Source organism: Ammospiza caudacuta, chromosome 3 (assembly GCF_027887145.1).
Source record: "Ammospiza caudacuta isolate bAmmCau1 chromosome 3, bAmmCau1.pri, whole genome shotgun sequence".
NCBI classification, from domain to species: Eukaryota; Metazoa; Chordata; class Aves; order Passeriformes; family Passerellidae; genus Ammospiza; species Ammospiza caudacuta.
In genome coordinates this window covers 34,767,382-34,793,443 of record NC_080595.1, presented here as the reverse complement: position 1 = coordinate 34,793,443, position 26,062 = coordinate 34,767,382, and the positions used below count along the sequence as shown (strand labels likewise).

Below are 26,062 nucleotides of genomic sequence, written 5' to 3'. Positions count from 1 at the left end.
GATAGGATGGAATTAACTATGGAGCTGGTGGAAGTGGAGAACGGCCTGGAACTCTGGACCCTGGAAAGGGACCAAAAAAGTTTTATTTCTTCCCTGGGTACAGCCTGTGGGAAGTGAATGTTTTCCCCTGCTCCCTTTGAGGTCATGCCAGTTATAGAAGCCCTCCACAAAAATGAGAGTGGAGTGCTGGATGCTGGGGCTTTTCACAGCGTGGCTCAGAGCAGGACTGCTGTCAGTGCATCCTGCTCCTTGCTCACACTCCAGAAGGACACTGCAGCCTGGATGGCCAGGGGTGCTCAGCATTTGTAAGAGGAGTGACCTTGTGTACTTCATCCATCCCAGCATCTCAATATCCCTTATATGGGTGTCCCTGGCACCAGCCCAGCTCTCTGGGACCAGCGTTCCCACAGTGGGGCAGCACCCAGTTCTGGGCCAAGCCAGCCTGGCTCAGAGCACAGACAGGGGCTGAGGTGTGCTGGCAGCAGGAAGCAGCCCCCAGTGCCTCACAAGGCTGCTCTCTCCTGCAGAGGCTCGCCAGGCTGGATGGAGGTGGGCTACTTGTGCTTGTCTCTTGACTACCTGTGAGCTGAGCTCCCTCCCTGTGGGCTGGGAGCTCCTTAGGGCCTGCCAGCCCAGGCTTTCTGCTCCTCCATGCAATCCCAAATCCCCTGCAAAACAAGGCTCGGGTGCAACAGAACAGGGGTGCAGGCAGGCAGAGCTGTCCTACCTGCAGGGCCTCATCAGGCACACAGAGGCCCAGTTATAGGGCATGGTGACACCCTGGCTTTGGGATGACAGGTGCCCCTGGCGTAGCCTTACCAGAAGCCCCCTCCCTCCCTCCCTCCCTCCCTCCCTCCCTCCCTGTGGGTGCCAGCTGGCAGATCCCTTCCCTCCCCAGCCCTGGCAGCTGGCAGGACAGTATCAGCAGGGGGTTGGCAGGTGGGACTTCCCCAGCTAATGCCACTAAAAGTAGCCTGGCTCATCCCCCTCATTGCAAAGGGGACAAGGAAGATGCCCAGCAGAGGCCTTAAATCCTGAGGTGAGCTGAGTAGCAAGGGGGCCAGGTGTGACCAGACCTGCTCCTGGCTTTGGGTTTCTCTTGGCACAGGCACTAGCCAGCACTTCTGTCTTTCCCACACCTGCCCCACAGGTGTGTGCGGGGTGGGCCAGTAGCGACCATGGATGCACAGCACCACTGCTCCTGCTCCCCAGCATCCCAGAATTTCCTGCACCTCATACGGCCCTGCCTCCCCCAGCCCAGAGCTGCCTGCCCTTCCTGGGGGTTCCCCTCTCCCCCCAGCTGCTCATGTCCATCCCCAGGCACAGGAGGGGGCCAGAACTGCAGCCCACCCCACCTGGCCCCAGCAGCTGCCCCAGCAGCTGGGCTGGGCTCTGGCATCTCCCTCTTGGCCAGGCTTCAGTCTGCCCGGGGCCCACGACTTCAGGAATGTCATTCTGTGGGCACAAGGGGCCTTTGTGTGAGCAGGGACGGGGTGTGGGGGCCCAGCCCAGCATCTCAAGCTGAGGCTGGGGACAGGCACAGCTGAGGGCTCGTGGGTGGGCAGCAGCTGACTCCAGCATGGCCCCACAGCTCCCAGCCAGGCACAGTGCTGTCCTCACTGCTGCAAGGGGTGTCAGGGAAGAAAGCCCTCTCCTCATCCTCCCTGTCCCTCCAGCACCAGCAGCATCCTGCAGTCGCCGCTGGCTCAGCACCAGTACAGAGCCTTAGTACCTGTGCCACTAGATGCTAAGGTCTCAGCCACCCCCCAAGGGGAGCAGGAGGGCTGGGACTTGGGGCCAGGAGCGCCTGCCAGCAGCTGCTGGATTTGGCCTTTTTCAACAGCTGCCGTCTCAGCGCCAGCAGCAGGGAATGTGCCTGGGCTGGGGCTTTCCAAGGCCCGGCCACAGTGCATTAAACAACCTATTTATAGCACTTGTGTCCCTCCTCAGCAGGAATGGCCTGTGATCCTCCTGCACAGGGCTGGGTGCTTGGGTGCCACCACTGTCCCCACCACCAGCACGCTCCAGGATCCCTGCCAGAAGGGTCAGGTTTCCTAAAACAAAATATTCTTGGCCTTCCTGACTCTCATCTTCCTCCTCTGCCACTTCTGAGAGCTCCCAGTACTGCCCAGAGCAAGACTCGCACCAAATCTCATACATCTATTGGAGATGCCCTTCTTCCCATGATCCCTGCTGAATCCTTTGGAGATTTTATCAAACAACAGAGCAGAGGTCCTGTTCTGGGAGCAGGCTGAGTGCTGGCAGGTCACTCCTGGGGTGGCCTGTGCCAGACTGGCTGTTGTGTGATGGGACACAGGTCTGCTCAGAAGACACTCTCTCCACAGAAGGGAGTTGTACTAGGAGGTAGCACAGCCATCTCCTGCCCAGATGCTGGCCCAGCACACACCCATGACCCTCCAGCCGTGCCTCCTCTGAGGTGGTGTCCCAATGGGTCCATCCTCTCCCAGAGGAGATGGAGTTGGAGCTGGCTGGCTCCAACTCCCGGATCTGCCCAGAGGATGTGTGGGCTGTGAGCTCACCCAGGTTCAGCAGCAAGAAGGAAGGGGCTGGGCTTTGGGCAAGCTGAATTCTCAGGGGTTTGGGATGGCAGGGAGGAGAAGACAAGAGGACAGCTCTATGCAGTCCTGCCACCACCCTAAGGATAGACCCCTGTGTGGGCTGCTTCCAGCCCTGCTATCTCACCAGCATTGCTCCACTCCCAGGCTTACCAGAAGCCCACATCCTCCTCGTGCTGCCCAGGGGAATCTCCTGCTCCTTCTTCCCTGATGTCAGCTGTTAACTGCTCATCTGTGAGAAATAAGTACTATGGAGGGGTATACAGTCCCTGTTGAGGCTCCGGAAGTGGATCTCAGCCCTTCCCATCAGTTAATAGGGTATACAATAAAGAAAACGGGTGCCTGAAAGAAAGAAGTCTTGACACGTACCCAGCCAAACATAAGCCAACCATTTAGTGAGGAATTTTGAGTACCCTGATGAAGAGGGATGAAACATAGACCAGTAAAAAGTGTTGGGAGACAGAGCAGTGATTGCAGGACCAGAAAGTCCTCCATGGATCAGAGAAGTTGCAGCAAGGCTCTAGGTGCTTTGGCCTAGAAAACACACAGACAGGACTCTGCTGCCCTAAATCTTTGGTTTCAAAGTAGATACTGTTGCGATTTTGTTTTCTTTCAAGGTTGCATTCTCTTCCCAGCTGTGGGCTCTACTCGACAGAAGATGAAGTTTACATCCCTTCATCTCTCTGGGCTGTACTTTTGCCCAGTTGGACCCACACCTTCCAGATGGGGGAAGCGACTCGGAAAGATCTCTGAATTTTTGGCAAGGGACAAAAATCTGCCTTTCTATGAGTCCCAAGAGCTTGGCAATTAAGCCTGCCCCACCTTCTTCTCAGTGCTGGGATGTTGCAAGCATCTGGCTCTCAAAGCAGGGCGAGAGCCTTCTGCACTCCCTCTCTGGCAAGGAACAGGTTTCTGCAGAGGCCACACACTACAGCCCCTTTGTTCCCAAAGAATTTTCCATCCACTCCCTTGTGTATCTATCTCAGCAACATTACACTCAGATACAACCTAACACTCAGAGGCAATGCTCCCAGGAATGTGTTGCAGCATCTCTGCACCTGGTAAACACCTCCCTTTCCCCGTGGGACTGGAGGACAGGATTCCTCCAGTCGGGATGGCAGGAAGATCAGTTCCCTCAGCCCAGGCAGGGCTTTTCCTAGGAAAAGGCTCCCTGGGGAATAAGATGTCCACTCTCCTCTGTTACTGTCATCACTAACACTGACCTGGGGTGCTGCATTTTCATCCCAGGTCCCCAGCCTGCTCGGAGTGCTGCAAGTGCCCTCTGCACAAGGAGAGGATATTCCCAGTGGAGCTGGACAGGGGAAATCAAGGCACTAAGCAAGGCTGATCCAGCATTGGCTGCAGCACAGCGAACCCAGCAGTCTCAAGAGCAGGCCAAGCAATGCACCCACTGCCTCCCTGATGTAGGGGAGATGCTCCTCCTGGGGGAACACAAACCCTGACAGAGCTGCAGCAAAGCTTTGGCTCCTGCTTCCTTTGTGGGAGCTCTTCCTGCTCCCGGCACGGCGGCCAGCATGGAGCCCTGAGCCTGTGCCATGGCCTCTGAGCACAGCAGCCCACCCCGAGCCCGGGAGCCTCAGGCCAGTCCCACGGGGCTGACGTCAGCCCTGCTCCTTGAAGCTCTGGGGCCATCGGGGAGCTGTTTCTGCTTTCAGCACATGGTGTCCCAGCCTGCTTTCCTCATCCATGGCTGACTGCCTGGGAAGAATCCATGGGGCTGGGAAAGGTCACCCTTGCTGAGCTAACCACCCTTGGATGGGACTTACTGGGCAAGGGACAGCTTACAGCAGGCAGGCAGGGAAATAGAACAGTGGTTTTTGGTCCCTCGTGTCTGTTCATTCTCCTAAATTCTTCTTGAGCTAGAGCCAAAAGTAGGGCCCTGGCAGGGTTTTGGAAGGAAACAAGGGGAGGAAATAAAAACAGACATCCAGTAGGAACAAAACAAAGGTCTGGCAGAGGAGGGATGTGGAAGGGCACAGACATGACCATGGACCTTCCTGCCTGCACTCTCACTCTGGCTAACTTGTGCTCCCCTGGCTGCTTGCCCCAAGCTAGCTCAGCTTGGGAACACTGGAACACACCCGGAAAGTGCAGGACATATGTTACTATCCTGCTCTTGAACCACTCATGGAGCCAAATTAAAACTCTTTCTCAGGGCAGTACCCAACTGCTCCTCAGTACATTACGCTTTGGGCCATCCCTTGCCTACTCTCCTTGCTGGCTCACCTGGCCTGCGTTCCTGGCCCTTATAGGAGCAGGTGACAATTGCTGGCACTGGCAGGGAATGACAGGCAGGCATATTTTGGACTCAGCTGTCTGCTCAAGGGCTATGGCAAAGCCTTGCAATGAAACAGAACCCCACCCTGCCAGCCCACATTTCTGTGGTGGGCAGATGTTGATCGTCTCTTGCCCCCCTTATCTCCCCTACACTGCCACCCCGACAAATGGGGCCTCGGCTGTGAAGCAGTATCACTTTCAGGGAGTGTGTGTCGGGCCTGGGAGGAGGGGGCATTTAAGTGAACAGCTGGGGGTTTTTTGTTGTCCCTTGCACTGGAGCTGTTCCTGCCATTTGGGCTGGTGGCAGGTTCACGCTGGGGAAGCCGAGCAGTCCAGGCTGCTCCGGGAGAACGAGCTGAGTGGTGTCCCGGAGCAGCAAGGCTCCCAAAGAGGGTAAGAGCAACCCAGGCAAGAGGCGGGAAGGAGCCCCATCCAGCGCTTCTCCCCCGGGCCTGCCCCAGGCAGCCCCCGCTCTCAGGGGCGTGCGGACCCCCAACTTCCCGCTCAGCTCAGACGTCCCACAACGTGAGGAGCTGCCGGACGCCCCCGCTCCCGCAGGCCGGCCGGGGCTGTGCCGCTGTGCCCGCAGGCTCGGGGGCAGCATGCCCGCCCCTCCGCTGGCCGCCCCGCTGCTGCGCGCCCTGCTCGCCCGCCTGCTGCCGCTGGCCCGCCGGCGCCTGCTGCCGCCGCTCCGCCGCCTGGGGCGCCGCCTGCGCTCCCCGGAGAGCCGCCAGGCCCTGCTCACCTGCCTGCTCTGCCTCCTCAACCTGCGCAAGAAGGCGGACGACTGAAGCCGGCCGGCCGCGGGCAGGGCCGGGACGGGACGGACCCGGCAGGGCGCGGCGGCTCCTCCCGCCCGGCCGGCCCGCCGCGGGAGGAGGGACCGGGCAGGGGAGGGGACGCGCCCCGGCGGGGGCGGAGGGCCCGCCCAGGCAGCCGAGGCCGGACGGCTGCCCGCGCCTCGCCGCTCCGGCCATGGTCGCTGGGCCGCCCCCCGCACCGCTGCCCCCCGCCGCGGGGCCGCCCCGCCGCTGAGCGCCCCCGCCCGCCCCGGGCACGGAGCCGGCGCTGCCCGGGCCATCTCCATCACCCGCTCTCCCGGGCGGCGGCGGCCCCACACGGCCTCTTCACCCCACGGTGCCCGGGCCGGGACCCCCAGTGCCCGCAGCGGGCAGCGGGGAAGGCGAGGATGTCGGGCAGCACGGCGAGGAAGGTGCAGCCCTTCACCATCAGCACCCGGCTCTCGCTGCCCAAGTGCGCCGCGGACTTCCCCGGAGACGCCTGCCCCGGCATCGCCCTCGCCTCGGCGCTGGACAGCCACCGCGGCCTCCGCCGCAGCATCAACGAGCGCATCTCCCTCTACCTGGCCCACGCCCGGGCCGGCCCCGCCGCCACCGCGGGGCAGCTCCGCAGCCCCAGCCCCGGGCAGGACGGGGGCCCCGACGAGGAGCGGCTGAACCGCAGCTCCCTAGCCCGCTCCATTAAGAAGATCACGCTGTCCAACTGGTACGGGGACGCTGGCACGGCAGAGGTAGGAGGACACGGGGACCCTGCCCGCGCCGGCGGCGAGAGGAACCACAACAACAACAACAGCAGGACAGGGAAAGCTCAGTTCAAGGTAAGCGACCCCGGTACCCTGTGCCCTGCTCTCGCCCTGTCTTCCCTGCAATTCCCCATTCCTCGCTGCCAAGGGATGGATAGGTCCCGGGGAGACTGCGCCCATCCCTGTTGCCTTTTGCCCGTGCCGTCCAGGTAGCAGTGTTTGCAGGGCTCCTGGGGTAGTTGTTTTTCCTGCCATGTGCCCTCCCCACGCACTTCTCTGTCCCATCAGGCTGGAGGGCAGGAAGTCTTCGCGGGTGAGCGAGATGAGCTTTCCCCGGGGCTGAGATGAGCCGGGAAAGCCCTGCCCCAGAGCCTGGCTATGGAGGGCTCAGCTTTGGAGATGCCTGTGGTGATGCAGCTGAGTGCAGGGAGCTGGGAACTCACTCTCTCGTTCACCAGAGGGGAAACGGAGGCTGGGAGAAGGGAAGTGACTCATGAAGGGCCACACAGCCAGGCAAAGCTGGGACAAGGCTAGGATCAGGACCCAGGGCTCTCGGCACCCCGCCCTCCAAGTCTGGGCGCTGGCAGGCACAGAGGTGCGAATTCAACAGTGCCAGAGCCCAGGAGAACCCCTGTGGGTGGGATGGGGAGGAGGGCATCTCGGAGACGTCGCAGTTTCTGGCAAGGGCAGGCAGGAACTCCTTGGGATTTAACCCTGACCTGCAGCAGCTGGTTTCCCGGCAGGATAGTGCTGGGGAGAGCCGCGCAGCCCACTGCCAAAGCCCTCATCTTCATTGCCAATAAAGGCCAGGCACAGCCTCGCAAGAGGTGCCTCTTCCTCCGGCACGCAGTCAGCTCCTCGCCGGGCGGCGGAGCCTGCGCAGCCCGGAGGGCATCGGCGTGAGGGCTCCCCTCTGTCAAATAAGGCACCACGCTGGCCGCGGTGGTGCGGGACTCCCGGGAGCCTGCCAGGATCGGCCCCTCCTCCCTGTCCATGAGCGTGTGGAGCGGAGAGAGGTGGGCAGGCTGCAAGATGGAGCTTTGGGAGAAAGAAGGAGCTGGGGGGCTGGGGAAAACGTGTGGGATGGCAGCTGGAGGAGAGGAGGGACGCTATCTCCCACACAGAGCACGGCAATGCTTTCCCAAGCGTACCCCGCAGCCCGTGGATTTGCCCTTCCCTCCTGCCCCGGGGCTCCTCCGGGATGAGCACAGTGGAGGGTCTGGCCCCGGCTCCTCTTGTTCGTGGGAAGTCACTGGTGCCCGTTCTGTGGGAATGCGGCAAGCATATGTGCCGTGTTAATTTTGCTTTTCGAGGGGGAAGAAGTGTTTGCAGAGGCGGCAGCTGAGGCTGTTGTGCTCATTTCACGTGTGGCTTTGCTCGTGTCACCGAGCCTGGTGTCCTACTAGGGAATGTTTAGCACAGCACCTCATGGATGGCAGGAGGCAGGCTCAGCTCCTTGTCCCGGACTTTGGTTGCTGAGGAAGTTTGTTGTTTTGCCGGATCGAGGACCCAGCTCCAGCCAGAGGGACCGAGAAGGGGGGGCAGTCCCGGTGGAGCAGCTCTGCGGGAAGCATGAAGTCATCGTTGTGCTGGCAGCCCTGTTTTCCTGCGGCTGACGGATCGTGAGACAGGGACTTGAAATAAAGCTCCCGTGTCACCTGCAGGCTTGTCTCCCACGCTGAGCCCTGGGGGCCAGCCTGAGACATTACTGCATAGAGCTTTCTAGGGTCTTATGCCTCACAGGCACTTCACATTTAGCTCCCTATCATTCCCTAAATATGCATCCAAACCTCTCAGGCCCATAGTCAGGCAAGGAGGTGCCTTCTCCTTCTGATACCATCCTGCTGAGTTCTCACTGTGCCAGCTGGGCTGTGATTCAGCCTTGTACCCTGACTGTTCTTCCTGCTTGGGATGGGATGCTGTGGCATGTGGCAGTGGTCTGTCCACTGCAGCCATGGGCCAAGCTTTGCAGGTCCTTGGAAAGGTCCAGTGGTGCTGTTCTCCTGCTGGGCTGTTTGTAGGGCTCTGAGACTTTTTGGTGGCAGCAGCTCTATGCTGGGGGCTGCCACTCATGTCAGGACTCTTCTGCAGTGCTGAAGAGATGGTGGGAAGCCATGTTCTGTTCAGGAAGGGAGTTCTGATTTTCCTAGGTTCATTTCCCTTGGTCAGTGTCCTCAGTTTGGAGTGGCCTGAGCAGCAGTAGGCTGGCTCTGGCTGATCCAGCACCCTGTTTGCAGCGATCTCAGAGGAGGGGTTGTCAGGGCAGCACACATTGTCCACCACCCTGTTTCTGTTGCCCTGTGCCTGCTTGGATGGCTGTTACAGAGACAGCAAGGTGGCCCCAGGAAAGGAGTGGAAGGAGATCCCTAAGTTAGCCTGTTATATCCAACAGCCCAAGAAAAGATCCATCTGTAGAGGATGAGGCTTAATGCCCTTGGGCACGATCCAAACAATCCCACGCACCTCTCCTCCTGGGGCTGTGCTGCATCAAGGATAAGGTAATGTGGAGTTCATCCTGGACATCCTCTCTGTGCCTGGCTGCAGTTCCTGGACTTCCTTCCTCCTGCCTCTCCTGCTTCCACCCTCACCCCTGTCCTTTGGAAGCCCTTCCCTGCAAGCCAGCTGCCCCCTTAACTCATCTCCCAGCTAGGCTGAGATCAGGGAGCAGTAGCTGAGAGGATTCAAGCTCATGATTTTGGAGCTAATATCATCATGTGCCCTCATGCCTCTGCCCTGCTGTTCTGGAAGAGGGCAGGGGAGTCTCACTCTGAACATCCTTAGATGACCAGGGACCAGTGGTGATCACTAAATGGGTTTCTGCTGGCTTTGGAGTCAATTCAAGGAGAGAAAAGGGTGTTGGGGGTACTGGGAGCTAAAATGTAGAAGGCAGTGAGCAAAGCAGGCTTAGGAACTCTTGCCACTTGCTGAACACGTGGTGGGAGCTGTGGATGCTGTTCGGAGAAGCATGGTAAGAAGAAGATGTGTAAGGAGGGATGGGCAAAAGTGCAGCCAAGCAGTGTCTGGCCCAGGGCAGGGGGGTGGGTGAGTGATCCTCTGCCCCCTAGGCTGCCAGCACAGTACCAGGCTCACAGCTGTGCCTTCCTGCCTCCAGGTGTTCCTCAGGAAGGATGTGGATGTGGAGGACAAGCAACAGGAGCCTGGGAGTGTTCAGGCCAGTGTTTTCTGCTCTCCAGTGGACAGATGTTCTCCCTTGTATGCGGTATGTGCCCCTGCCCTCGACATTAGGGGGGCATGACATGCAGCTTGGAGCTGAGCATGAGGCTGGTCACTGGTGGTGTGCCCAGGTGTGGATGGAGCCTTGCCTCTTGCAGTGAGTGCAGGAACAAGCTGGGCGTGGTGGGGCCAGGAATCAGCCCCCCAGGAAGCACCCAGGGGTTTTACTGCTTCCAAGGAAGCCAGATTATGGGCTCCTCAACCATGGCTGAGTCAAGAGACTAAAGGTCATGAAGTCATAGGAGGGCCTGAGAATCTGTGTTGCTATTAAAAAAAAAATAAAATAAAGACAGAGGATTTCTGTAGTTCTTGTGGTTAAGTAGAACAGGCATTGGAAAGTGAGTCCCGTGCTGTCAGCAGGGCAGCACATGCCAGAGTGCTTAGAGAGCCTGAAACAGTTGCCCAAACCCCACTGCTCCACAGGCTCCTGGAAAATTGCTCCCTGGTGGGCTCGGGGGCAGCTAAAACCCTGTGGGGCTGCTCACACCCAGCCCTCTCAACGAGGAAGGGCTGTTCCAGGCTAGCCCCAGGAGCAATTTTTGCCTGCTGAGAGGAGGCAGCAAGCCTTGCACCTTTGGGTTCCTCCTGAAAATTCTGTTTCCTGTTTGCCATGAGTTAGTACGCAGTCAGATCCCCATCCCTGGGCAGAAGGGTGGGAATTAAGTGCCCGGGTGATGGTGCTGTCCCTTGGGCAGCATGCAGCTGGGCCCAGGGCTGAGTTTGGAAAAGGGCCAGCACTTTCATTGGCTGACCTTTGCTGTCAGCCCTGGCAGAGCTGGAACCCTGACAGGGGGTTTCGTCAGCTTTGGCTGCCTACAAGGCCAAATCCCAAGGGAGATGCTGCATTTTCAGCCCCCTCCAACCATTCACCAGGGATGAGGGTCTTGGGTGCCACCAAGGAGGCTAGGGCTTGCCAGGAACCTGCCTCATGGCCCTCCATCCCATCCCCTGGCAGCATCCCCCTGCGTGACACCAAAGAGACACAAATGCTCCTCGCAGGGATGCACTGCCTGAGGCTGGAGAGGCAGCAAGCACTTCATCCATCTCCAGTGTGGGTGCCAGGACCAGTCCGGGTGCTGAGTGCCATCCCAACAGCCTGGAATGACCCAGGGAGTGACCCACTTGAGGGACAGGCCAGCAACCCCCTGCTGGGGTTGCAAAAGCCACCAGTGTGGCCTTGGTAGAGGGAAGTGGCACCTCAGTGTGCTGGCGGAGAACCCCAAATATGTCAGGGAAGGAGTGGAGTTAAGAATAAGGCATGCTGACCTACTTCATTTGGGTTTCTGAAATGCTCCTGGGAGGTGACAGGGAGGGCTCCCTGGGGCAGCACTCCTGACACTCCCCAACCCACCTCTGCTCCCCACAGCTGGCAGCACCCCCGGTGTCATCACCCCAGAAAGAGAGCCCCAAGGGCAAGGAGTCTGCTGCAGCGCCAAGATGCAGCGGGCGCAGTGGCGTGGGAGCAGCCCCTCTCCTTGACCTGAGTCCTCTGATAGCCCAGTTCAACCGGGAGATGCTGCAGGTGAGGCAGCTGGGCCCTCTTCCAGGGTCTGTGTGGGAAGTGCAACGGAGGGCCACCGGCAGCCTTTCATGTGAGCTCTGGGGTGGGGTGGGGTGCGCAGCAGGGAGGGTTGAACTCCCAGCCCGAGCACAGCCATGGTTGTGGCATGAGATCATGTTTGGCTGCCTCTCCCTGGCTGTCAGCCCCAGGGAGAGGGGGTCAGCCCACACCAGGGCCCTGCTTCCTCTCCATGTGCGCATGCTCCTTCCGTGCCCCGTTCTCCTCCTCCTCCTCCTCCTCCTCCTCTCAGACTCTGTCCCTCCCGAGCAGCATGGGAACTGAGATGGTGGGAGGGCTGCTTCCATGCCATGGTGGGAAGAATGCATGGATGTTTGCACTGGGGAGCAGGGTGCAGTGAGGAGAGATGCTTTGTGCAGGGATGTTCTGTGCAGACTGGCCTGCTTGAGCAAGCCCAGCTTCTCCTGCTGGACTGAGAGACCCTGGAAAGAAGTGAAGTGCTACACACCTTCACACCCCCATTGCCACAGACGCTGTCCTGAGTGCTGTGCTGGCCTGTTGATTCCCAGAGCTGAAAGGGTGCACTCCAGTCCCTGTCACAGCTGGGAAGGTTTGGGTTTGGGTCCCAGTGCCGTGTCCTTGAGGCTCTGGTGGAGGCCCCAGCCACGTGGCTCTTGGTGTGCTGCAGGCAGAGAGCTGGGTGCGAGGCAAGCTGCGGGACCTGAAGGATGGCTGTGACCTCCAGGACTGGGAGGAGGTGGCCCAGACCTTGCAGCGGGACATGAAGGATTTTGAGAACACCCTGATAAAGCTCAATCAGGTGGGGCCAGGCAGGGCATGGCATGGCATGGCCCCTGTTACTCACAGCACCTGTGTCCCTGCCTTCTCTGCAGCAGAGGGTCCCTGGGAGCCCCTGGTGCTGAGTGGGTCCCTTGGCCCCACAGATGGGCGAGCAGCTGATGTGGAGGGCAGGCCCCAGTGCAGAGGCCGTGCGGAGGCAGCTGCTGGCCCTGCAGGAGCAGTGGCAGCTCCTGAAGCAGACGGCTGCCAGCCAGAGCAAAGCCCTGGGCGGACTGCGGAGTCTGCAGGACTTTAACAGGAAAGCTGAGCGGCTGGAGGCATGGATCAAGCACAAGGTTTGAGGGATGGGAAGCATGGTCTGGGGAAGGGGATAGCCTGGCTGTCCCCCCACTTCCTCACACCCTTGCCTGGCCCAGGAGGAGAAGCCCTCTCTGGCAGCCCTCCTGCAGGAAAGCCCGGATAAGATCCAGCTCACTCGCCGCATCCTTGACTTGAAGCAGGTGAGAGGTGCTGGGGGACTGCCAACCTGTCAGGGACCCCAAACACCTTGAGGCTGGGGCATGGCACAGGTCCCTGAGGAGGGATGCTGATGTCTTTCCTCTCTGCTCGGATCAGGAGGAGCAGCAGTTCCAGAGTCTGCACAAGGAGCTGAACAGCCTGGCCCAGAAGCTGGAGAAACAAGGCAAAAATGAGAGCAGAAACATCTCAGCCCGGCGCAAGCACCTTAACAAAGCGTGAGTGGTGTGAGGACACATGGGCTGAGCAGGGCTGAGCCAGGCACCAGGAGCTGACCAGATGGGAAGCAGGACACCCCCAAACTTCCTGCCATTCATCTTTCCCCTTTCACCTGCTCAGGTGGCTGCGGCTGCAGGGGACCCTGAAGGAGCACCACGAGGCTCTGCAGCTGGCCCTGGAGGTGGCCTCCTTCCTCCAGCAAGCAGATATCCTGCTCAGGGTCATCCATGCAAAGGTATCTGCACTGGAGCCAGGGTGACCCTGGTGTGTGGGGCTGTTGCATGGCCTGAATGAAACTTGGTGGGCAGCACCTTGCTCTTGTCTCCCGCATGGAAGCTCCTGTGGTCCCAGTACTCTCAGCCTGGGCTTTGGGGAGAGAACCAGGGGATGGAGAGAGGGAGCCAGGCTGGCAAGTGCAGTTTTGCACTGTTTCTTTCTGCTGGAGCTGGGAGCAGGGCCCTGTCCTCCTCCCACTGCTGACCGTGGCCTCTTCTTACAGCAGAGCAGCATCTGCAGTACAGGGAAGCCAGGGGAGGGCGAGCCTTGCCAGGATCGGGATGTCAGGGACATTGCCAGCCAGGTGATGGTGAGTGAAGACTCTGCCTCGTCCCCTGAGCCCTGGGGAGCATCCTGACAGGGGGAATGTCAGCCTTCCCAGGCCAGCTCTGCCACCAGCAGCACTGTGGGCTCTGGGAGCCCCCCACTGTGTGGGTGGCTGAGGCTGTGTGATGGATGGGGCAGTGTCCTCGGGGCAGACAAGGACTGGGATACGCACTCACTGCCTCTTCTGCCCCCAGAGGGCTGGCTGTCATCCCATGCCCCGCCCGTGGCCATGGTGGTTTGTCACTCCTGAGCCCCGTCTCCATCACTTCCCTGCTGCTCTCTCTTCTCCAGATGCTGGATGTGACAGTGTCCCAACTCCTAAACTTGCAGCCCAGCCTGGCAGCCCGAGTCACCTCAAAGCACCGAGACGTAAAGGAGAGCTGGGCACAGCTCCAGCAGGCACTGAGGTAGGGCTTAGCTGGGTCCCAGCCCTGACCTCCCAGCACTGGAGCCAGAGGCTTGGGAAAGACCTGGGTTAGCCCCTAGCAGGCTGTCTCTGGGGCACCAGCTCCACTCAAGGTCTCTCTTTATCCTTTGCTCCCCCGGGCTTCCCTTGCCTTCCTTTCCCAGGACAGGGAAGGCTCCAGCACGGGCAGGCAGTTCCCCGGGGGGCAGAGCTGCAGCTCCAAATGTTGAGCCTCGAGGAGATGACAGCAGTCACGGGGCTGTGGGTAAGGAAGCAGCAGCCAAATGGACAAGAGGACTTGGCAGCATGGTAAGCACTGGCTTCCTCCAGGCATCTTCAGCTCCTCTGCTTCGAAAAGACAAGGGAGCCTAGGAGAAAGGGGTTCAGGTGTTGGGCAGAATCCAATCCTGGATCTGGTCCCAGCAGTTATGGGAGGTGATAAGTGCCAGCCCAGGGCAAAGCAAATGTATGCTTTGTGCTGGCCAAGGAAGAATGGGAACCTTTGTGCTGCAGGTACCAAAAGATGTGCTGGAGAAGATGGCAGAGAACAAGAAAGGAGAGGAGAGCAATCCTGGCTCCCCAGCAGTGGGACAGTCCCCTCATGCAGGGGACAACAAAAGGTACCATCTTGTGGAGGTGGCTGTGGGAGCAGGGCAGAGTCAAAGGGAACAGGAATAGGGTTCCCCTGTGCAAGGGGGAGCCTTGCAGTCCTGACTGTCCCTCTCCTCTCTCTGCTGGAGGAGGAGAGAGGCAGAGGCTGAGTTGGGGATGCGGCAGCTGGAGACCCAAGTGCAGGACGTCTGCCAGGTGGTGAACATGGTAATGTCCCCCCAAGAGTCCCCTTTGCTCCCTGCCCATCCACGAGGAGACCATGTTGGGGAAGGACTCACTTCCCTAACCTCCTCCTGCTGCTCGTGGGCATGCAAGCTTGTGCCCACACGCCTGGTCTGGGCACTAACGCAGCATGTCTCCTGCTCCTCAGCAGGATCTGTCCCCGTATAAGGAGAGTGTGGCTATGGGAGTCCCCCCATGTCCAGCGGCGAGCCTGGAGGCAGCACGGATGCAGCAAGAGCCCAGTGCCAGGGCTGTGCTCCTGGTGAGCCTGCCTGGATGTGAGGTGGGGGAGGACACCAGGTGGGGCCCATCCTGACTGCCCTCCCTGCCTCCCAGGAGGGCCCAGCACGAGGGAGGCCTCATGGGAGCCCTCAGGTGGAGGCCATGCTGCGGGAACTGGAGGAGTTGTGGGAGGACCTGCAGAAGAGGCACCAGGAGAATGGCGTGGTGCTGCAAGAAATCGATAAGGTACGTGGAGTCAGGGCTGGGAGGGCACAGGGTGTGCTTCAAGTGGAGCAGCTTGTTGGGCATCACCAAGTGAGGCTGGCACCTCTGGGTCCTGGAGATGCAATACTGGCACCGACATCTCCGGCTGGCCTTGCAGAGGGCACACTTCTCCCACTGTGCTGCCTGTGCCCCAGGTACCCCCAGTGGGATGCCAGCATGGCTCCTGCCTCCTCTGGGTGGCTCAGAGCCAGGCTGAGGGGTTCCCTGCTCTCCCTGAAGGCCCTGAGGCTGGTGGGGGAGCTGGACCAGGCTGAGAGGTGGCTGCAAGACGTGGCTGGGTCGCTCTTGGAGCCAGCTGCCATGAGAAGCCCGGCGGAGCTGCGCCAGGACCTGGAAGAAATGAGCCGGCTGGAGAAGCAGCTCCTGCTCTGTGGCCTCAAGCTGCAGGCACTGCGGGAAGAAGCAGCAAGCGAGGCGCCCACTGAGCACGAGGGGGCAAGGAAGATGCAGAGGAAAGTGGAGATGGTGGAGGAGAAGTGAGTCCTGGAGGAAGGTGCCTCTTCTCTGGTGCCCAGGTTGAGTGGGGAGGAGGATGCTGTCCCTGAGGAGGTGCAGAAGCTGCTGGCACCTCTGATGAACACCCATCCCCACAGGTTGGCACACGTGCAGGCAGCACTGCGGCACCGGGCAGCAGATCTGCGGGACTCCCTGGTGCTGTCTGAGTTCCTGCAGGACCTGCAAGAGGAGGAGGCACAGAGCCAGCAGGGATCTGCAGCGGTGAGCAGCGTGGCCAGGCATCCCTTGGGATCACACAGCACCTGGGAATGGACCAAGGGTTGATCTGCGGTTGGCATGGGGCCCCTGTTGGGTGCTCCCCTCCAGCCCAGCTGCCTGGGGTGTCACTCCCCATCTCTCACATCTGGTGTTTCTGCTGGCTTCAGCCAGGGAGTGGGCGCTGTGGCTCGCAGGGGTGTTTTCCCCCGCTCTCAGCCCAGGCTGAGAAGTCTCCAAGCAGTGAGGACATGAGCCGGCCCTTGGGAGAGCTGCAGGAGGCTGTGGATATGCTGAATGACGTGGCGAAGGAGCGGGAGCGGGTCATGGAGGTGGCAGCAGAGACGGAGAGCCTGGAGCGTCTGGTAGGGAACGGAGGCTGGGACCTGGGGATGCATGCAGGAGGTTCATCTGCAGCCAGACATGCCAGCTGATTGGACAGGGCACCCACTTCAGCTGTCCTCAGTGGGACACAGGGACATTAGGATTCATGGGGACTGCTCTGTGCAAGGCTGGCATCCTTGTCTCTCCCATGGCTGGCACCTGCACTTTGCAGCTGCATGGCAGGGTGTCCCAGGCTGGGGTGGGCTGGGGCTGTGTGGCAGGTGGGGCTTCCATCCCAGGGCTGATCTCCCTCTGTGTCCCCTCCTGCCCATCCAGGTGGCAAAGATATCCCCACAGCTGGAGGCCCTTCAGTGCAGAGCCAAGGCACTGTCTGAAGACATTGCCCTAGCAGAGAAGAGCTTCACCACGGTGAAGAGTGAGAAGGACCTGCAAGGGCTGCAGGGCTTGCTAAGCTGCCAGCAGAAGATGGAGGTGAGTCAGGGGAGCACTGCCAGGGAGGTGTTCCGGCTGGCTGGGGCTGTCCCAGTGAGGCACTGGCTCCCCTCCGGGGGCCCAGGTGTTGTAAGCCTTGGCACACTGTGACAGGGCGGGATGGAATTTTCCAGTGGAGCTGAGACCTGCCTGCTCTGCTCCCCTCTGATAGCATGGGCCAGGCAAGGGGACAGAGCTTTTATCAGCTCCCACATGCCAACACCCAGCTGCCAGCACCTACTCATCTTCCCTCTGGTGGGGAAGCGACTCATGCACACAGGGCAGGGAAGCCAGGCAGCTCTGTGCTCTTGCTGTGCTCCCCACTGAGGATGGCTCTACCCATGTACTCTCTGCGCTCTTGCTGTGCTCCCCACTGAGGCTGGCTCTGCCCATGTAGCAGCATCCTCTCCTCTGTCCCTGCATCCCAGAATGCAGGGGAGTGCAGCCTGGGTTCAGAGGGGTTGGATGCATCTCGAACATTTCCTGCCTTGTGATCTTTAGCATGCAGTGTCCCAGACCCTGCAAGGGCAGCTGGAGGAGCTGGAGAGGGCGGCTGCCCGCTTGCAGGAGCTGTGTCCCGCTCGGCAGTGCCCTGTCAGCCGGGAGCTGCAGGAGACGCTGTGGGCCTGGGCAGGGCTGCAAGAGCTGCTGCGGGAGACCCGGCTCCGCGTGCGGCAGGCCAGCCAGCTCCGGCACTTCTTCAAGGATTACTTAGCCATGATGTAAGTGGCAGTGAGCTGTTGGGGTTGCTTCTGTGGGGGTTGAGGGGGAGTTGGCGAGAGCATGGCATTGGCAGCTATGTGGGCAGTGCTGGAGCTGCAGCCAGGCGTGACCATGGGGAGCCTGGAATGCAGGGTTGCACCACAGTTGTCTGTTGTGAGGCAGCCCTGCAGCATCTCATCCTGCCCCAACAGCCTGGCCACAATCCCAGGGAGCTGCTTCCAGCTATCTCTAAGCATGGGAATGGCTTTCCTGGGGCCTGCAGGGCTGGAGAAGTGTTGGGTCATTCCTCAGCCTGTCTTTCACATGCTCACAGCTCCTGGACTGAGGACACCCGGGCTCAGATCTTTTCTGAAAGCCCAAGCAGCTCCAGTATCCCGCAGACCCCATGTGAGGAGCTGGAAAGGAGAATTGAAGAGAAACTCAAGGAGTTTGAGGCACTAGCAGCAGCAGGGCAGCAGCTGGTGTCTGAGGAGCACTACCTGAGTGCAACAGTAAGGACAGGGGAAATGGGGTTTGGGGAAAATTCTCAGCACTTCCTGAAACCCTCTGGGGACAGACCATGAAAGAAAGAGCAAGGTGTGGGTGCAGAGCCCCAGTAAGTGGGATGGGGACAGCTATGCATCCCTGGGGCTGCTCAGAGCAGGAAGAAGTTTCATCCAGTGGATCCTGAGATCTGAGTTGATGTGGCTATGGCTGTATCCCACTCACAAAAACCTCCTAGCTGCTCTGCTGTGAGATCTCCTGGTAGGGTCAGTGTCCCTGGGCCAGAAGTCCTTGCAGGCTGCCCAGCATCTCTCCTCCCATCAGATAAAGGAGCGCTTGGAAGAGCTGCAGAGCATGCTGGGCTGGGTGCTGGTGCGCTGGCGAGCACAGAGGCATCAGCAGCAGGATCTGGAGAGCAGACAGAAGGACAGGAGGGAGCCGGAGAACCTCTCAAGCACGTCCCCCACTGGTCAAGTGAGTACCCAGCCATGCTGAGACTGCCAGGGAGAATGACCAGCCTTGAGGCTGAGGGTAGCAGAGGCACTGGATGGAGAGGGTGGTGCAGAAGGTGGGGAGGGATACATGCCAATACCTCTGGGAGTCGCTGGGGTTCAGGCAGGGCAAAGGGAAGGCTATCCTGAGAAATTGCCTGGTACTCCAGCAGCCCTTCCTTTATGTTCCTTCTCTTGCCTTGCTCTGCAGGAGCAGCATGCCTCACGTATCCCACCCCACCTGGAAAGCATCCACAGCCCAGGGAAGTTCATGCCCTCCTCCCTCCTCAAGCCTGTGCAAAGATCAGAGCCAAAGCTTCCGAAGAAAAAAGCCATCTCCCCACCAACATCACCCCTCTCAGATGCCCCATCAGGAGTGGGGCAGAGCTGGGGGGAGCCCAGCAGCAAAACAGCCCTTGATGTGGAATCCCCCAAGGAGGCTGGCACCTGGGATCCTGCTGAGACCTCCACGCTGCTGCTGCCACCACGGGGCTCCTGTGGTCTCGGGGGCACGGTCAACCTCATCCTCAGCATTGGCAAGAAGGGGGAGAAGAAGAAGGCCCAGCTGCTGGCCAGCAGCGAGCAGCCAGGCGAGGAGGCACTGCCAGCGGTACGGGGGGAAGGTGGGAGGCTTTGGCAGAACCATGGGCAAGCAGCCACACAGCCAGGGCAGCTCTCTGGAGCTGTGCTCCATGAAGACTGGGAGGGTGGAGGGGTGATCCCCAAGCTGAGACCCCTCTGACCATTTCTAAGTGAGCTGCTGGCACTGTGTTGGTCTCAGGAGAGGGGCCTTTGGCCATGCTGATGCTGTGTGATGCCTTAGGGCTGAGGCCGGCTTGCGCCACCCACTTTGCCTGTGCTCTCCTGCTGCAGCTCCTTGCCCACTCTGTCCTCTCTGTGTGTCTCTTTCTCTCCCCTTGCTCAGCTCCCCGCCACTAAACACTCAGGCTGTAAAACCTTTTGGAAGCGTTGCCAGGGGCTTTTAGGAAACACTTGGGGTAGCTTAAAGCGAAAAAGAAAGCCACCACGCCAGCTGGTGGAAGAGGTAACGTCTCAGGGGAGGCTGCATGCTGGGCAGAGTGGCTGCATGGTGTGAACCTGCCTGCCACCAACCCTCCTGGCCAGGCCACGGTGCCCTGGTGGCAGCGGTCTGCTGGGAGAGGGAAAACCCTTCTGATGCTGTGGGGTCCAGAGTGTGGGTGCTGGGACATGTGAGGAGGGGACTGAGGCAGGGCTTGCTGCAGTTTGGCCCTCCATTCAAGTAGTTTTGGTGGCCGTGGGAGGTATGGCTAGCTGGTGTCCAGTGGGAGAGCCTCCCTGCTCCATTGCTGGGGGGCAGGAGCAGTTCTTGTGTAAGCCAGCTGAAGGGGACAAGGGTGGCTGGGGCTGTCTGAGGTGCTCATTTTGCTGGGGATCTCACTCCAGGTTGCTTGGCTTGTAACTCTGAGGTGGGAGTTGGAAATGTGTAGGGGCTCACATCTCTTGTTGCTCCAGAGCCTGTGCAAGAAGGTCTGTGTGTGAGGAGCCCTAAGGGCAGCCTGGCCCAGTAGCCCAGGGGAGAGGGCAGAAGGACAGGGAGGCTGGAGGGCACCGAGGCAGGATGAGGGGCTGCTGGGTTGCCAGGAGAGTTTTGGTAATGAGCACCGTCCAGCCTAATGGATCCAGGGGGACACTGCTCCAGCTCCTGCAGACTCTTGCAGCTGTGGAAGCCCGGGAGAAGGGTCTGCAAGGAATGGAAGGGGAGGGGTTTGCACTCAGTCCCTGCCCTTGCATTCATTGCTTTACTGCCTGGAGCATGCAGGGCTGCCAGGCATGGACTGCAGTGACTGCTTTCTCAGTAGCCACGCAAAAGTGATGGCTTGGAGGTCAGCAGTGCCAGGGAAAAGCTGTGTGGTAGTCAGCCCCAGCTGTACCACACCTGGGGGACTCCATCATGGGCAGATTCCCTTGTCTGCCTCTACCCTGCCTGCACCCGTGTGGGCGCAGCCCTCAGGGGACTGAGGTGACGCTCGGTCATTCCCAGCACTGCATGTGCTGCTGGTGAGCATTTTTGTCTGCCTGCCCTTGCAGCCCCCTGCTTTCCCAGACGCAGCATGGAAAGGGGGGAGCTGGCACAGGATGGTGGAAGCTCCAGCGATGGGGATCACGCCTCTCTCCTTCTGTTTCCTCAGGTGCAGGCGGAGGCCAGGAAAACCTGCACGGCAAAGCGGCCGCCCGCCGTTGTGCGGCGCCTTGCAGGGCCCGGCGGTGGCATGGCGGCCGTGTCCCACACGCTGCCCAAGGCCGGCGCTGGCTGCCTCTTCAACAGCCTGCAGCGGCGGGAGCAGGCCCGGGCAGAGCAGGCCCGGCTCCTCACCCTGCGGGGCATCATGGGCGACAGCTCCCTGCGGCCCATGCCCGAGGAATGCCACGGCCCCAGCAACACATGGCCTCAGAAGTGTGGCTGGAGGAAGGGGGGACCGGGGGCAGCTGCCGCCGGACCTCAGCTTGGGGAGCTGCTCCTCTACGTCAGGAACCCGCTGGTGCAGGACATCGATGCCGAGTGCGGGGCGGCCCCTCAGAAACTCTGCCTCCCTCACCCCAAAATCACATGCCCCCGTGTTTCCCTGGGCTCCGTGCTCAGCCTGGAGCTGCCACGGGATGCAGTGGTCCTGGGCTGCCGCCGAGGGGCTGAGGCACGGCAGCAGGAGGCAGAGGGGCAGGAGCAGAGGCAGGATCAAGAGGTGAGGCCGTGGAAGCCCACAGGCACACATGGAGTTGGATGGCAGGAAGATGGGCACAGTCTCCAGGGGCCCAGCAAGAGGCTGGGGATGTCCCCCAAGGGCGAACAACAAGAAAGGTGGTTCGAGGAGGTGAGCTTGAAGCCCAGCTGCAGCCAGCAGAGAGCACACCGTGCTGGGAAGGAGCACTGGAGCCCACAGCACCCCAGCAGCACCAGTAAAGACCTTCTGGACTTGAGGCCGAGCCGGCTGTCCCGTGTCGGCATGGGGGATGAGCTGGGCACCCACTTTGGCCCGGATGACAGCCCCACTGCCTCCGGCAGGGCCAGGCACCACAGAGCCGCTTGGCTGGAGCTTGGATCATCCCCTGCCAGCACCCCAGGCAGGGCTGGAGCCATCCCCAGCCCTGCCTGCACACAGCAGCCAGCCAGCAGCAGCCAGCCCAGAGGGTCCCCGGCTTCCCCTGCCGCCCCCACCCAGCTCTCTGTCTTTGAGTGGGCACTGGGCTCTCCACAGCCCCAGAGCCCTGCACTGGGCACTAAGGAAGTGTGCCACCCTGCCCACAGGCAGTTTGAGGAAGAGGAAGAGGAGCTGCAGGCCATCTGGGATGGGGCACAAGAGTGCCAGAGCTCACCAGGAGGCAGCTGTGCCAGCCACAGGATGGACAGCAGGGCGGGCAGCTTCGCCAGCCCCAGCGCCGCTGCTGGCGGGCCCCTCATCCTCTCATCAGCCAACAACGTGCTAGTGGCCAAATTCACCCTTCCCACTGCTGCCCAGCTGCTCCACAGCCCCTCGGGAGAGCAGAGCCCCGGGGTGGTGCACAGTAGCAGTGGCAGTCCCAGTGGGCTCAGGGTTTCCCCCCACGAGGAGGAGCTGGTGCCTGCAGCCCCCTTGGATGCCTCCAGTGCCTGGGATCAGCGGAGGCATCAGCAAGAGGAAAACAGCAAGGTGAGATCTGCAGGCCAGGGATTCTCCTTCAGGGTCAGGTAGGGGCTGGGGAACAGCCAAGGCAGCAGCTGGGTTATCCACTCCTGCAAACGTAACCTGTATCTGGGGACTCCCTGACGCCAGTGGCCCCTTTTCTTCAGCTGCTGGGGAAGGGCTAGGTGTGGTATTTGGGGTCCCTGCAGCACACACACTCCCACCAACCCATAGCCTCAGCAAGGTGGCACTTCACCCCTAAAGCTGACACACAGCTCAGCCCCTGGCCAGGTGAGGAAGTTGTTCCTCATTGTAATTCCACTCCCACTTTGGCATCGCTTACCAGGGATGGGTCATATAGGCCTCATGTGCATGGAGGCTGAGCTGGCACCACCAGCCCTCAGAGAAGTTTCTGCTCACCCTTTGTGCCCTTGCAGGTCCTGCCTGGTAAAATGGAGTTTCAGATGATGGAGGGGACACTGGAAAGGAAGCACGTATTGCAGACAGGAGGGAGAAAGGTACAGACATGGCTGTGGGGCTCTTTGGGACAGGGGTGCTGGGACATGGCAGGGGGTGGAGAGAAGCCAGGGATGTTCCTGGAAGTGCCACAGCAATGCTGCTGGCCATTCTGGAAGGGCACAGCCTCAGAGGCCCTGGGCTGCATTCTGAGTGCCATGAGACCATCTGTGTTCTTCCAAAGCTGTTGGCATCACAGCTGTGCCCTGCTTGTGTCCCACAGGCCAGCTGCCGGGCCTGGGGCCTCTTTCACGCCGTGCTGATGAGGCAGACACTGTGCTTCTACCAGGACCGCAGGGACAGCCTCAAGGTGCCCTGGGGACGTTGGGGTGACAAGGGAGGGGGCTGGTGGCAGGGTGGTGGCTCTGGGCCCCGTGGCCAGGGAAGGCAGAACCATCCAATCCTGCTGTTGTCCTTGCTTTCCCTTGTGCTGCAGAGCTCCGTGGTGGCCCTTCCCCTGAACCTCTCCGGGGCAGTCTGCACCCCAGATGCTGAGTACACCAAGAAGACCAACTGCTTCAGGCTTCAGTGAGTGCCCCATGCAGGGCAGTAACCACAGCCCTCCAAAGAGTGTCCCTGCTGGGGCAGACACATACCAACATCCCCGGGCAGGACCAGCTCAGTGCTTCGATGAAGATTTCCTTCCTTCTTTCTCACCTCTTTCTCTTTAGTGGTCTGGTGGGGGCTGTTGTGTCTGCACCCTACATTGTTCTTCCCTTCTCCCTGCAGGCTGCAGGATGGCTCTGAATACCTCCTGAGGGCCCCCACCCAGCCCCTCATGAACGAATGGGTCTCAAAGCTGCAGCAAAACTCAGGTGAGCAGCCCTGGCAGGCAGAGCAGGGGCCCGGCTCTCTGTGGTTACCATGTTTGTTCAGCCCTCACTGAGCCTTTTGATACATGGGGGGTCAGAAGAGAAGCAGCACAACATTTTACTCTGATTTATGCATCCTCCTAGCCTGCCTTGGGAACAGCAGTTCTCTGCCAGGCAGGATTTGGAGGCTTTGTTTTCACACCACATACACAGCTATAAATCAGGAATAGCACAACTGACGTCAGTGGTGCTTCAGCAGCAAAAAGCCAGTGTCAGGAAAATTATAATTGTGCCTTGGTCTTCCTCCATATCCGCTGGGCTTGGAAATGCCTTGCTTGCCCTTGAAGCAAGGAGACCTTGCAATACTGAGGTCTTCCTGTTGCTGTCCCATACCTGAGGAGTTCAAGCCCTGCTATGAAATCCTAGGTTGGTTGTCAAGACCAAGAGCAGGTGCTACAGCAGGAGGTTGGGGGAGCCAGCCATGCAGCATGGGAAGGCAGGTCAGGGAATGGCTCTGTGTGGCAGTCCTGTGCACTGCCAGCATCCAGAGGATGTTTGCTGTGCCCCTCAGGTTTCCCCAAAGTGGATTACTTCCAGGCAGCAGCACAGTGTGTCGAGAGCACTGGTGGTACTGGCAGGTGAGTAGCCAGGAGCTGGCCCGCTGGCTCTTGGTATAACTCTATTCCACATCCCCCAGAGCGTGCTGCTCCAACAGGACATTGGTGGGCCAGTCTGGTTTGCTAAATCTCTGCTGCTTTCAGTTTCAGCAACGTCTCCAGCACTGGGACCTCCCACCTCCAGGGACATCACCAGGTCACCACTCCCAAGAGCCAGGAGATTGTGGTGTTACCCTGTGCAAGCCCACTACTGCAGAGGCCTCTGGGCAGCCAGGATGGCCCACTCGATGGGACTGTGACAGCAGCAGGTGACTTTCCTGTCTGGCTGGGTTGCCACTGTCCCCCAGCTTCTCTCCCCAGCCCAGAGAGGTACATCGGAGACAGCTGAGGGAGGCTGAAGGCTGTTGGTCAGTCCTGAACGTGGTGGTATCTGGGCTAGTAGTCCCAGGGCTTGGGACGTGGGGAAAGGAACATTTACTTCACTTCCTGGGATACTGAGATAGTCATACATTTCCCTCTTCTTTCTGGGGCTGACACAGAGCTGTCCTGTGATGGCCTTGCCTTGTGACATGTCTCCATTCTGCTTCAGAGAATGCTCAGGGGGCTGGGCACAAGGAGCAGCAGTGGCCATCCAGAGCGTCCCCCGGGCTGTGGGACAACATCTGCCCAGAGGATGACTATGGGCTGGTGGCCAACAAGAGGAGGTCCTACTCCTTCACCTCAGGTACCGTCCTGATTTCTCTGTCACAGCCAGGAGGTGGCACCACTGCCTCTGTCCCCACAGACAGCCAAGGACAGATGCGATGCTTCTCCAGCACGCACCTGCTCCTGCATGCCTGTGCCCTTGGCTGCAGCCCCCATTTGGGGAGGGCTCTAGGGGGCTGCCAGGGCCTGCTCCTCGCGCTGAGTGCTCCTTCTTGCAGCCACGTACCAGAAGCTGAGCCCGCGGGCGGTGCCCCAGGAGGCGGCGGGGGCCGGGAGCAGCTACTCGGTCACGCTGTACATCGGGGAGCAGGCTGTGCCCCGGGCACGCTGCCACTCCTTCGTGGCACCAACAGGGAGCCCCCGCGACGCACGGGGGGAGAAGACCACCAGCCCCCCTCGCACCAAGAACAAATCTGTCTTCAAGAAGTTCTTTGGGAAGAAAGAGTGAGTCCCAGACAAAGGGAGAAAATGCCCTAACCTGCCTCTTATCCTCCTCTTGGGCCGCTCTGACATGGTCTCTACTGTCAGCAGCAGTTCATGGCTCACTGCCTCCCCAGGGGCAAGGGGCTGTGCCAAGGGGCTCTGCTTCAGCCAGCCCTGAGGCTGCCCTGTGCCCCAGCCACTGCAGCCCCCAGCCTCAGCCTGGTGCTGAGCACCCCTCCTGCCCAGTGCTCTCCCTGGGTGCCCCTGGCTGCCCAGGCATCCTAATGACACACAGCACAAGCAGAGGGGGGTGGATGATGGTTTCTATTAAAAGATAAATAGACACTTAGTGTGGAGCTTTTTTGTCCAGCAGCATCCATCAGCACAGGAGGAAAGGAACTCTCTGCAGGGTGGTCCTTGCTAAGGAGTCAGGGGAGCTTCAGAGGAGGAGGGCCCTGCAGTGAGGTTCAGTCCTGCTTGAGGAGGGAAGCCTGAGCTGTTTGGTGCCTTTCACAAGGATGCTTTGTCCCATGCTTCCTCTGTGCCTGCACTCAGCTCAGCTAATCCCACAGGCTATCTGGGCCCCTTTTCCCTGCCCTGGGAGCTTAGCAGGAAAGTCACTACCTACAGAGTAAATACTCCTGCCTGCACAGCCCTGCCCAGCCTTGCTCTCTCACAGGATGGCTGCCAGCCTAGGTCACAGCAGGTGAACACTGCCTGACACAGACTGGGGCAGGGGTGTGTGGATAGACCCCCATTCCTACAGCCCAGATATTTTTGCAGTAACTTCACCAGACCGTACCCATTTCAACTGCCCCAATTGCCACCTGTACTGGAAAGGGGAAAAAGCAGCTGGTCCAACCTGCCCTGAGCCTGTACAAGCCCTAAGAGAGAAGGGGAAGTTTCCAGCGATGTAGGTAGCAGGGCCTCTCCCTGTCAGGCCGTGAGACTCAGCTGTGCACACCACTCGCCTCCTCAAACACATTGTGGGGCTTAAAATAGAAGTGCTGGCTGCAGCCCAGCTCTGCAGCAAGGGCTGGGAGAGCAGAAATACTCCTGCCACCCCAT

At 60.1% G+C, this 26,062-nt stretch overlaps 1 protein-coding gene across 1 annotated transcript; it reads left to right on the top strand.

The window, feature by feature from the left end:
- The first annotated feature begins 5,851 nt into the window (after positions 1-5,851).
- Positions 5,852-25,309, top strand: LOC131555590 (spectrin beta chain, non-erythrocytic 1-like). Its single transcript, XM_058801704.1, has 32 exons — positions 5,852-6,492; positions 9,530-9,637; positions 11,018-11,173; positions 11,859-11,990; positions 12,115-12,306; positions 12,388-12,471; positions 12,587-12,705; positions 12,827-12,941; positions 13,206-13,292; positions 13,601-13,716; positions 13,880-14,024; positions 14,229-14,335; positions 14,456-14,534; positions 14,698-14,811; positions 14,886-15,017; positions 15,276-15,532; positions 15,650-15,773; positions 15,938-16,132; positions 16,428-16,583; positions 17,085-17,305; positions 17,620-17,797; positions 18,114-18,263; positions 18,492-18,890; positions 20,452-21,948; positions 22,359-22,439; positions 22,661-22,747; positions 22,874-22,965; positions 23,167-23,252; positions 23,821-23,887; positions 24,011-24,174; positions 24,456-24,590; positions 24,790-25,309. Exons 1-32 carry the CDS (start codon positions 6,064-6,066, stop codon positions 25,017-25,019), a joined length of 6,234 nt encoding a protein of 2,077 aa, XP_058657687.1. The 5' UTR covers positions 5,852-6,063; the 3' UTR covers positions 25,020-25,309.
- Positions 25,310-26,062: the final 753 nt, after the last annotated feature.